The following is an 11,862-nucleotide window of genomic DNA, read 5'->3' on the forward strand; positions in this document are numbered from 1 at the left end:
ATTTATAATGCTAAGCTGTCACACTAAGTGTATAGCTCAATGGAATTAGAAATATTCACATTGGACTGAGAGATATCTCCAGGGACTGCATGCTTGTTTTGCATGTGGGAGACCCAGTGTTGGTCCCTGACTTTGCTTGGTACCTTGAGCACCACTAGGAGTGATCAGGAATAGCCGGTCAACATTGGCCTCCGTTTCCAGAACATTTTCATCTTCCAGCTAAAACTCTTGCCTGGTCAAAAAACTCATTTCTCTTCTCCCCACCAGCTGATGGCAACCACTATCCTACTTTGTTTTCCTTCCTATCTGTCCACAGATTGATTGATTGATATTTTTGGGGTTTTATTGGGGTTGGCATACCTGATAGTGCTCAGGGATTACTCCTGACTCTATGTTCAGGAATCACTCCTGGCGGGTACTTGGGAAACATCTGGAGTGACAGGGATGGAACCCCAGTTTGCTGCATGCAAGGCAAGTGCCCTACCTGCTGTACTATCTCTCCACCCTTCCCCCCATGTCCTATATTTATTCATTTATTTCTGGTCTTTTTAAGCTTGACCATATTAGGTACCTTACAAAAGTAGAATTAGACAATCCTTATTCTGTGTCTCATTCATTTTACTTGGTGCAATGCCTTCAAAGTTTACCTATATTGCAGCCTGTGTCAGCATCTACTTGATCAAATTAGAATATTCCACTAGGTAATGGATCATGTCTTGTTTACCCACTTGAGTAGGTTCTACCTCTTCATTACTATGGATAGTGCTGCTATCAATGTAGGTGTACAAGTATATGTTTGGACTTGAGCAAATTTTTTTTAGAATCCCGAATACGGTGACAATGGATGTACTAGGTAAGTCACTTGCCTGGAACGTGGTGGACCTGGTTTAATTCCTGACACCAAATATGGTCTTCTGAGCCCTGCCAGGAATAGCTGAGCAGGGAGTAAGCCAGGAGTAAGCCTTGAGCTCCACCAGCCCCCAAACCAAACCAAACCAAAGCAAAATCAGAACAAAACAAAAAACAACAGTTTACTCACTAAGATAAAACAAAATTAAAATCTTGAGATGTTTTTCCTTTGCTTAGCTGCTCCCCTTTCTCTGTGTAGTTGAATTGATTTCAAGACTTGTCTGTCTTGTCCAAGCATCTGGACAGTGAACTGGTTTCCTAAGGAATTTCCATCAGTTCCCTCTAGTGTGGTCAAACCCTGTGACTGCTGTCTTTGACCCTCTGATTCACAGTACTGGGTAGCACTGGCTTTGTTCTTGCACTGTTTGTGGGGGCAACCTCATACACTGTGAACTGGACAATCCCCATCCTAGCCTCTTCTGGCCAAACTGGTTCTGCCACACCCCCTATCCCAGTGACATTGCCAAAACCTTAAAGAAGCTTATTTCTTTGTCTGTGATTTGAAATTTGTGAATGGTTACCTTGACTTCAGGGAGACCTATAGAATCAGTACCCAAGAATTTGGAATGCTCATCTCCAGTTTTACCTGAGCGAATAAGATATTGGACTTTGGCTATGAGTCCTAATCAGAGTGATTTTGCCTCTGAATCACTCATTCCTGAGTACAAGTGCGAATCAAACATGAACTTGTCTTTTGTATACTACCGTTGGTAGTACACATCTCCCCTTGTAGATGCTCTTTCTGCCTCATACTCTAGCAAAGATTTGGGATATTAGGGTTCCAATTCTGGTCTCTGATTTGGAAACTCGGAACAGTGAGTGAGAGTGAGAAAGGATGAGGAAAGAGAGAGAGAGAAGGAAGAAAAGTGTCTGCCGTAGAGGCAGGCTGGGGGTGGTAAGGGGAGGGAAATGAGAGACATGTATGTACACTGGTAGAGAGACAGGTGTTGAAACATTGCATGACTGAAACCCAATCACAACAACGTTGTAACTGTGTGTTTCAAGGCGATTCTATAAAAATAAATAAATTAATAAACAAAAGACTTCTAAGGCCCAAACCGATGGTGATGATGAGAAGAACTAAACCAAATGACATAGGAAAAGGTGCCCACGTGCCTTGGAGTCAAGACATGAATTTAAGACCCATTATTTGATGCCACTGGTTGGGGGTTAGGTTGGAATGCTCAGGCATGAGGAAATAAGGTGGTCATGCTGCTACCGGAAGTGGTGGTATGGATTTGCAGGGGTGGGGCAGATGGGATGAAAGATTTAATTGAACTAATTTGTCAAGTTTGCTCCATGTTCTTATAGATGGCCAGAAAAGCCACTGCCAGTTTTGGAAAATCAAGAGATTAGTTTGCATACTGGGATGGTGACAATTGCTACCAGTTCTGTACGGGTCATCTCCACTGTCCCCAACTCTTCCTTAGGCCACCTGAATCAGTTCTGTGCATTCAGTGAGGATGCTCTGTCACCATGAGCGTTTGGTGGCCATGAGCCACTTGCCCACCCCAGCCGGCAGCCACTGCCAACAGTCGCCTGAAGGAGGGAACAGGGCCGCCAAGCTGGTTGGTGATCAGTTGCCATTTATGCCTATCGGATATACCAAAAACAGTAACAATAAGTCTCTCAATGAGAGACGTTACTGGTGCCCGCTCGAACAAATCGATGAGCAACGAGATGACAGTGACAGTGACAGTGACAGAGTCCTTAGAAGGGTCTGACCTCACAAGTCACAGGTTCTGGGTAGGGGAGATGAGTGATTAACAGCTAGAGAAAGCAGAGCACAGAGAAGTTAAAGATGAATTCCGAGGAGATGGGAGTGCTTCGGGAGCATTATGGTGCGTGTTACCCAGTAAACCTAAGCTCCTGGCAGCAAGGGAGAAAGGACAGACCAATGTCATCCTGCAAGTTCATGTAAGTCTCTGATCGCAGGGAGTCTCAGGCTAAGGTCACAGGGAGTTCGGGTTATTCAGTGTTCCTGAAACATGTGTAAGATCATATATTCACCTTGAAACTTTATCTTCTTGCCTTGCACGTGGCCAACCCGGGTTCGATTCCTCCGTCTCTCTCGGAGAGGGAAGCTACTGAGAGTATCCTGCCCACACAGCAGAGCCTAGGAAGCTACCTGTGGTGATTCCAATATGCCAAAAACAGTAACAACAAGTCTCACAATGGAGACGTTACTCACAATGGTGCCCACTCCAGCAAATAGATGAGCAACGGAACAAAAGTGCTACAATAGTATGTGATTAATGCAGAAAACTTGAAAAACAAAATATTTTAATCAAAAGAACTTTGCTTTTCTGTTTTGTTTAGTTCATTTTGGGGCCACACTGGGCAGTAGTCAAGACTTGCTCCTGGAAATGCTCAGAGGGTCATATGTGATGTCATTGAACCCTGATCAACCAGGTGCAAAGTACATGATTTACCCACTGTGCTACCTCTCCATACCTAATCTAAAGAAGTTCAAAAATTATTTGAGTTTTTGTTGTCAATGGGGATTATCTTTATTATTATTATTATTATTATTGGTTTTGGGTCACAACCAGTGATGCTCAGGAGTTACTTCTGGCTCTGCATTTAGGACTTACTTCTGTCTGTTTTTGAGACGCCATATGGGATGATGGGGATTGAACCTGGGTCAGGTGCATGCAAGGAAATCATCTTACCCGCTGTACTCTCTCTCCAGTCTTGGGAATCACCTTTAAGCTTATTTACCGGGGGCCAGTGCCTGGGAACCAATATGTCAGTACAGACTGACCTGTAACTAAGGAACAAGCGCTTCTTGGGAAAGGTTGCAGAACAATGCCCAGGGAAACTGACATCAGGACCCACATCCAGTTTCGTTAAATGTTTGCATTCTTTGCTATTCTCCCATTCTGCCCACTTCCTCATCTAATCAATGAAAAAAGACTAGCTTAGGAGAAATAAAGTTGGAGCTTGCTCCCATTCTTCTGGTGTTCATCTCATTCTTGTGTGTCTGTCTGTGTCTGTCTCCTTTTCACTCACGCACCCTCTCCCGGCTACCCACATTGACCAAGTCCCGCGAGACGAGACACTCATTATTTCCTCTAGGTGGTTTTTCTCACCTAGAAACATGCTTATATATACACATAAACGAAAATGAATGGTATCCATATCGCAGACATTTCAACAATTTGTAACAAAATTAAGACAATACATTCATGTTGCTTTTTTTAATGTGTTGTGGCTATCTTCCTTTCCTGCTATAACAAGCTTAAGAAAGCCTTTCAACAGCATTGAAAGCGACTTTTGAAATGCATAAGTGAAAAAGTATGAAAATTATAAGATGGTGAATAATGAGAAAAACAACTCTGAGTTTCACGCCAGGAGACATTATTCACGTTCACAGATGGCAATTTTTTTGTAGGACACCCAAATGGTTTGTGAAAAGTATGGCATAAAACACACAAAAAAAGCTTAGGAGTAAAAAATATTTTGTTCAACAGCTTTGCTGAATAAGCAGGATTTTATTCTAGATCATTTGCAGTCATTTAAAGTGGAAGCAGGAGACAATCGACTCGGTGATGTTGTGACAGAATTATTCCAGCCTAGTGGGGTCTGTCCTCCTGGAACCCAGCAGGCAAAGTCTGGCAAAGGTCAGACACGGAACATTTTATTGCAGACAATGTTTTTCTTCAATCTTCGTTCTTTGTTTTGCAATCCACTGTGTGACTTTGTCATTTTAGACATTCATCTTCCTCTCTTCAAAGAGGAACTCTTGAGCTGGTCCTACCCTGGATTCTTACTCAACATTATATTATAATATCATGTCCCCAGGAGCAAGCTTTCATGTATGTTGACTTTACATGGACTATTTTAAACCACAACCAGCAAATGTTAGATTACCATCTCAGAGGTAATATCTGCTGACTCTGTCACTTTGGGGATATTTATTATGACTATTATATTTTGCATCCAAGGCACAAGTGGTGTGCTCTTTTGTAATTGCAAATTATATGTTTAACTTTGTTTCCATTTATCCTTTTATGGCTATATAAATATACATACATTTAAGTACTAATATGATTACCATATATCAATTATGTTCCATATTTCTAGTTTAATATTTATAGTTATTTTATGGATTATACTTATTTTGCTGTTCCGCTTGTTTTGCTCAGAGGCTACTCCTAGTGCAGTGCTCATTGGCTATGCTCAGGGTTGAATGCCAGCCTCCAGCCTTGCAAAGCATGCATTCTGGCCCTACACACTATTACCAATGTCCTGATTATAGCCTTTCCCATACTCTATTGAGTGCAATTGACCAATAAAATTGTGGTGTGTATTAATCATATAGTAAGATTAGTTGAAATACTGATACATTGTGAAAGAATTCACCCAATTAACTAACACATTTATCACCTCATATCTACCTTTTTGTGAGACCACTAAAGTTCTTCCATCAGCAAATTTAAGTTAAACAATACAGTTATTGCATGTGCACCATGTTAAAAATTATATATATCATTATATATGTCATTATATATCATCAAGTTTAATGATATATATCATCAAGTTTTAAATAGCATATATATTCACACATATATAAATTAATATGTGTTATATATATAGTTTATATATATATATGACATTTTCAGTAGTACCTGGAGATTCATAGTAGAACTAAGTCAATATGACTTTTTTTTTCTTTTTGGGTCACACCTGGTGATGATCAAGGGTTATTTCTGGCCCTGCATGCAGAAATCGCTCCTTGCAGTGCTCCTAGGATCATATGGGATCCTGGTGATTGAACCCAGATCAGCCATGTGTAAGGCAAATGCCCTCCCCATGGTACTGTTGCTCTGGCCCTCAATGCAACTTTTTAAAAAAGTCATTATTTTGGGGGGGGTCACACCCGGCGATGCACAAGGGTTACTCCTGGCTCTGTACTCAGGAATTATCCCTGGCGGTGCTCAGGGGACCATATGAGATGCTGGGAATCGAACCTGGGTTGGCCGCATGCAAGGCAAACGCCCTCCCCACTGTGCTATTGCTCCAGCCCCCAAAAGTCATTATTTTTCCTTTATTACACAGAATTATTATGTACCTACTCACCTTTCTCCCTCAAGAATTGTCCTTCAAAAATGATTTTTAAAAAAAAAGCAGGTATAAGTATTAGAACATGGTTTCTTGAAGAAAGAGGTTTTTTAAAAATATTTATTAGAGAATCACTGTGATGTACAAAAGTACAAACTTATGAACTTTTGTGTTCGCATTTCACTCATACAGTGATCATTGACCTATCCCTCCACCAGTGCCCATTCTCCTCCACCAATGATCCCAGTATACCTCCCACCACCCCCACCCCATCCCCCACCACCCCACCCTGCCTCTGTGGCAGGGCATTCCCTTTTGTTCTCTCTCCTTTTGGGTGTTGTTGCCTGCAATAGAGGTACTGAGTGGCCTTCATGTTCGGTCTATCGTCTACTTTCAGTTCGCTTCTTCCAACCCGAATGGGTCCTCCCAACCTCCTCTACTTGGTGTTCCCTTCTCTATCTGAGCTGCCTTTTCCCCCAGCATGTGAGGCCAGTAAGAAAGAGTTTTTATCCTTAATGCCCAGCCTGGGCCTCTCCATGCAGCTCCCACCAGGGGGCGGGGGTTGTTGGAAGGATGAATGACAAGTAGGATTTCTGTGTCGGGGAATGGGGGACAAAGCCAGGACAGCTTTGGCTGGCCCCGAAGTTAGCTTCCAGCCTAACGTTCTGATATGTGGAGCGTTGGACCCAAGGGGCCTCTGAGAGTGAGAACATCCAACAGAGTCTGTCTTGAGGCACCTTCACGTTTCCAACTTTCTCCCCCTGCCCCCCAGCCCCAGGTCCCTTGGGGGCGAGACTGGCATTCGACTTCTGGGTGCAATTCACCCTGGAGGTCCAGCTCCCATCCTCGGAGTTTTCTTTTCCGGGGCACTATCTTCATCCACTTATTTCCTCCTCTTCTTGCTCTGCACCCTGAGTGTGGAATCCCTTTCTGATATCTGTCTCGGCCCCATCTCCGCTGTAGCCCCGATCAGATTTCAAGTGCACAGTGCAAAGCTTCTCCCAGCCGCTGAACTGACTCCATCCTTTCCCCATATGATCTCATCAAGTTTAATGGCCCTAAATAATACCATGTGCTATGCCTCCGGAACCTGTTACTCCAGCTTTAACTCTCCACTGAGATCAGACTTCACATTGCAATTGTCTACTTCAGGTCTCATTTTAGATATCAGGCATCTCAAATTAACGTCGCTGAAGTGGATGTTCCCCACAAACATCTACCTCTCGCATTCCTCATTCCAGCAAACATTTCTAACAACCATATAATCCAGGCTACAGAAGTGAAAAATACAGGATCCACCCTTGATTCCTATCGTCTTATGCAAATCCAACTGGATCTTCAGAAAATACCAGCATGTTATCTCTACTGGGCCTTACTGGCCTCCCAGGTGGAAGGTGGGTAGCATTTGCTTCTATCTGGTCTAGCGCACTAACCACGGTCACTTTCTTCCAACCAATTATAGCCTAGGAGATTTGTTCAAAAACATAAATTATGAGATTCTTCTGTAAACAACCTCTAATGGTTTCCAATAACCCTGGAATCATGTCCAAGTTTATTATCATAACCAATGCAACTTTCTGTGTCTTGTTCATTAAATCACGAGGTATTGAAAGTTGATATTTCAAGCAGATACCAAGGTTTTTTTCTTTTCTTTTTAAAATTTTGTTTTGGGTCCACACTCAGTGGTGCTCAGGGCTTACTCTGAGCTCTTCAGGATCACTCCTAGTGGGGTCCAGGGGACTGCATGAGGTGTCAGGGATAGAACCCGAGCATGTGCCTTATCTGCTACGCTATCTCTCTGGCCCAGGTGCCAAGGTGAACAGCCAGCTCACCATAGTCAGATTTTCAAAACAAACAAAAAACCTGTTCCATGATAGCTGAAACGTTTGAAAAGAATAAAATAATTGAAAAAACAGAACACAGAGGGTTTTGTGGAAAAACGATGAACCCAGCAAAAGCAGCAAAGTGCAACGCTGTCTTTGATGGAGAGCTAGGAACATATCACCTGTCTGACCTCAAGCCTCGTGGTGGGTCAGAGAGAACCAGGGGGAGAGATTGTCAAATCTACTCTGCTGTTTCTGAGTTGCTCAGCAGATGGGATCGAGCTTCTGCTGGAGACAGTTGGAGGATGCTCTCACTCGCAGGAAAGGCGCTATCTCGAGGGCGGGAGAATGTGGCTGTGGCAGAACTCAACCACCGGGAGGGCAAGTAATGCAGCTGTAGGCCACGAGGGAGAGAACATACATGTGAGCGTGTCTGCGGATCTAATCCCAGGGTTGCCTCGCAGAATAGGGCAACTCTTGCAGCAACAGTTTGGTGGTGAAAGCCTAGGGGGAGAAGGAACCCCAAATACACGCTTTCTCCCTACCAAGGAGAACCGCAGGAGAGAGGCCCCACTTGGGAACTTAACACAGGCACCAAAAGTTTCCCCCATGAGGGCGGGAGTCGGCCTTAAACATCTGTCCAGTCTGAAAGACACAAAGACAGATGGCTTTCTGCCTCCTCTGGGTTAGACCGTTCCCCGTGCTCCCTCTGCACCAGCCAAGCTCAGGGCTAGGTTGTCTCGAGGCAGCTGAGTGGTGTCCACGAGCCAGGAGGAAAAATTCCACTCCTGACTGAAGACTCTTCTGTGATCTGTGACAACCCATTTAATCTGGGTGGAAAGAAAAGTCAGGTGGCTTTCTGGAGCTCTTCCTCCCTATTAAAGTTGGGACAAAAATTGGAAGAGAAATAATATAATTCTGATTTGGTCATGTTAGGAGCGGAGCCAGTTATTCACGGATTCACAGCGGAAGTTATGCTTTGTGGATGTGAGGAATCCTCTCAGCCTTGTTCTGAAGCTATTTCCCCCTCCATACTTCCCCAGATACCTTCTGCCTCTTTTCTTCAAAGCACTGTGTCTCTGGATGTTTGGCCTTTGGGGTTTGCTTGTCAGTGATCATGCCTTGGATTGTAAGATCCATTAAAAACAAGAATCCCACATCTTTGGTTCAACGGAATATCCTCAGGGACTCTAAAAGGTGCCCAGGATGTATGGATGCTCAATAAGTAATTGTTGAGTTAAGAAATGAGTGCATAACCTGTCTAAGAAACAGATATCTGAGAGTGAGAAAAACATACACTTACCCAACTTCACTGGGATCTCTATTTTTATTATGAATTATGAATTTTAATGCAATTATAGACTCAAGCTGAGGTGATTAACAATGTTCATGCTATTTGTATGATTAATTTCTTAGTCAACTCATGAAGAAAAAACACACTCTAAAGTGCGAGAACATTTTAAATAAAGATTGAGAGAAGACAACTTTGAAGTTTTAAGCAGAAAACATTTGACTCTGAACCAACTTGAATATATTTTTATGTAAGAAAACATACTTACTTTCCAACGAGGTCTTTCAGAGATTTCCTTTTATTTGACTTTATTTTAAGAAAAGTTAAGCATCTTGATTGACAATGCCATTAGTAATACAGTTTTGAGCATACAATGTTCCAACTCCAAACCCACCACCAGGGCCCATGTCCCTACTAGATCAATAAGCAGACGTGTCGAAATAGCCCATTTGGCAAAGAACATGACGTGAGTGGCCACAAGACAGAAGAGCACCATCCAATCAGCATCCAGCAGAAACAGTTGACCTTAGTCCCACAATACCAAGAAAATAAACTCTCTCTTTGGATGCAAAAACACAGCTTAACCCATTTTCCATCATTTAGACTTTAGAGTCCATTAAAGAGTTAAGATGAGTAGAAAAGTGGACCAAAGCATCTGTCCTTGGAAGGTTCAAAACGTCATCAGTGAGGGTGACAGTGTAATAAGGAAGCTCAGCTGACACGGACCTCACTAACACGACTATTTTTATTTTTATCTTTTTAGTTTTTGTTTGGGGGCCACACTCAGTGATACGCAGGGCCTATTCCTGACTCTGCACTCAGAAATGATTCTTGGTGGTGCTGCTCGGGAGATACCAAGGATTTGAACCCAGGTCGGCTGCGTGCCAGGCCAGTGCCCACCGAATAGACTATCTCTCGAACCCCCTAACGACACTACTTTGGCTAGGTCTCGGCCACATGAGTGTGTCCATCATGTGAGAATGATATATGGGGAGATGTGTGTTTACAGGGCCCCGGGACGGAGCTCAATCACAGAGACACTGAGAAACTTTCCCTCGGTGCGAGCCATGGCAGCCGGTAGGCAAAATCGGAGAAGCAAATCAGAGGTAACTGCGCCGAGCTCCAATTTGCATTCTCAGTGAGCCGACTTCACGGTTCCTCTGAGATGGAGCAGAGGCAGAGACTGGAGTCAGTTCTGCTCTCACCCCAGGAAAAAATATTCAAAGAGGGCCTGGAGCAGGGTCCAGGGGTGCATCAATCAGGGACGGAGACTCAGCGGAGCGTTTCTGGGGACGGGCGAACATGCAACCAGCACTCACGTTCTTCTTCATGCTGCTCTTCGTCCTTCTGTGTCTCCTGGGACTTGTGGCCAACGGTTTCATTGTGCTGGCTCTGGGCAGAGAGCGGGTGTGCCGCGGGAGGCTGCTCCCCTCGGACCTGATCCTCCTGTGTCTGGGCGCCAGCCGCTTCTGCCTGCAGTGGGTTGGCATGGCCAACAGCTTCTACTACTTCCTGCACCTCATGGAGTACAGACCCGCCCGCCAGTTCTTCGGGCTGCACTGGGACTTCTTGAACACGGCCACCTACTGGTTCGGCACCTGGCTCAGCGTCCTCTTCTGCCTGAAGGTTGCCAACGTCTCCCATCCCGCCTTCCTCTGGCTGAAGTGGAGGTTTCTGGGGTCCGTCCCCTGGTTGCTGCTGGGCTCCCTCCTCGTCTCCTGCCTGGTCACCCTGCTGTTCTTTTGGGGGAACCGTAAAGTGCATCAAGGATTCCTCGCTAGGAGACTTTCTGACAACGTGACCTACGAGGAGTGGAGCAGGAGGCTGGATCTATCCTACTTCCTGCCCCTCAAGCTGGTCACCTTGTCCATCCCCTGCTCCATTTTCCTGCTGTCCATCCTGCTGTTGATTGGGTCGCTGAGGAACCACTCGGGCAGGATGCAGCATCACATCCGCAGCCCGAGGGACCCCCGCGCCCAGGCGCACAGCCGGGCTCTGAAGTCACTCGTCTCCTTCCTCTTCCTCTATGCTCTCTCCTTCCTGTCCCTGATCATCGACATCCTGGGGTTCTTCTCTGCGGAGAGTGACTGGTACTGGCCCTGGCAAAATGTGATCTACCTGTGCACATCTGTCCACCCCTTGGTCCTCATCCTCAGCAATCCCCGGCTGCAAGGGGTGTGTAGGCACCTCGTTCTGTGGGTCAGGGGCCTCCAGGAGTCCTAGGTTGCACGGCCTCCTAATCCGGACCCCTAGAAGAGATTCAAGTGGACATGACTGAATCTGGTCCCCTTACGTGAAAATGTCTTCAAGCAGACATCTCCTGGCCTAGAGTTTGGGACTCTCCTTGGGGAAAGAGAAGGGGAGTAAATCTGGGAATTCTCTGAGCACAACTCCTCCTGGGGACACATGAAATGCATCCCCCCACCCCACCATCAGGTTTCAGAGAGCAGGTGGTTGTCAGAGAGTTCGAACACATTCGGTGCTATTTTCTCTGCTTCTTTTCCTTCTGTCCTGTGGAAGCCTTCAGTTCGAAAGTCCTGATTAATCAACTATCCTTCCCCCATGGCTTACTGAGGAATCATTCGTGCCTTTGACTGATTCAGTGAAGTTCAGTGAGGTGGTGCAGCCTTCATAAAGTGAGGTTCCAAGAGACCCCAGGGACAGCTGCGATGGCAGATGGCTGCCCTGGTGGAAGTTCCCTTAGTCCTCTTTCCACACAGAGCCTTTCTCTCCCCCACCAAACTCGGATAAGGTTTCTTTACAGCACGCCATCTG

General features: G+C 45.1%; 1 protein-coding gene across 1 annotated transcript; it reads left to right on the forward strand.

Annotated features, from left to right (window-relative positions):
* Positions 1-10,389: 10,389 nt before the first annotated feature.
* Positions 10,390-11,310, forward strand: LOC101556070 (taste receptor type 2 member 41-like). Its single transcript, XM_004608321.2, has one exon. The coding sequence runs from the start codon at positions 10,390-10,392 to the stop codon at positions 11,308-11,310; it is 921 nt and encodes a 306-aa protein (XP_004608378.2).
* Positions 11,311-11,862: the final 552 nt, after the last annotated feature.

This window comes from Sorex araneus, chromosome 1 (assembly GCF_027595985.1).
Source record: "Sorex araneus isolate mSorAra2 chromosome 1, mSorAra2.pri, whole genome shotgun sequence".
In the NCBI taxonomy this organism is placed as follows: Eukaryota; Metazoa; Chordata; class Mammalia; order Eulipotyphla; family Soricidae; genus Sorex; species Sorex araneus.

Bases quoted from the DNA above. Each gene is read 5' to 3' on its own strand.
- LOC101556070 (XM_004608321.2), top strand. From the start codon at position 10,390: ATGCAACCAGCACTCACGTTCTTCTTCATGCTGCTCTTCGTCCTTCTG.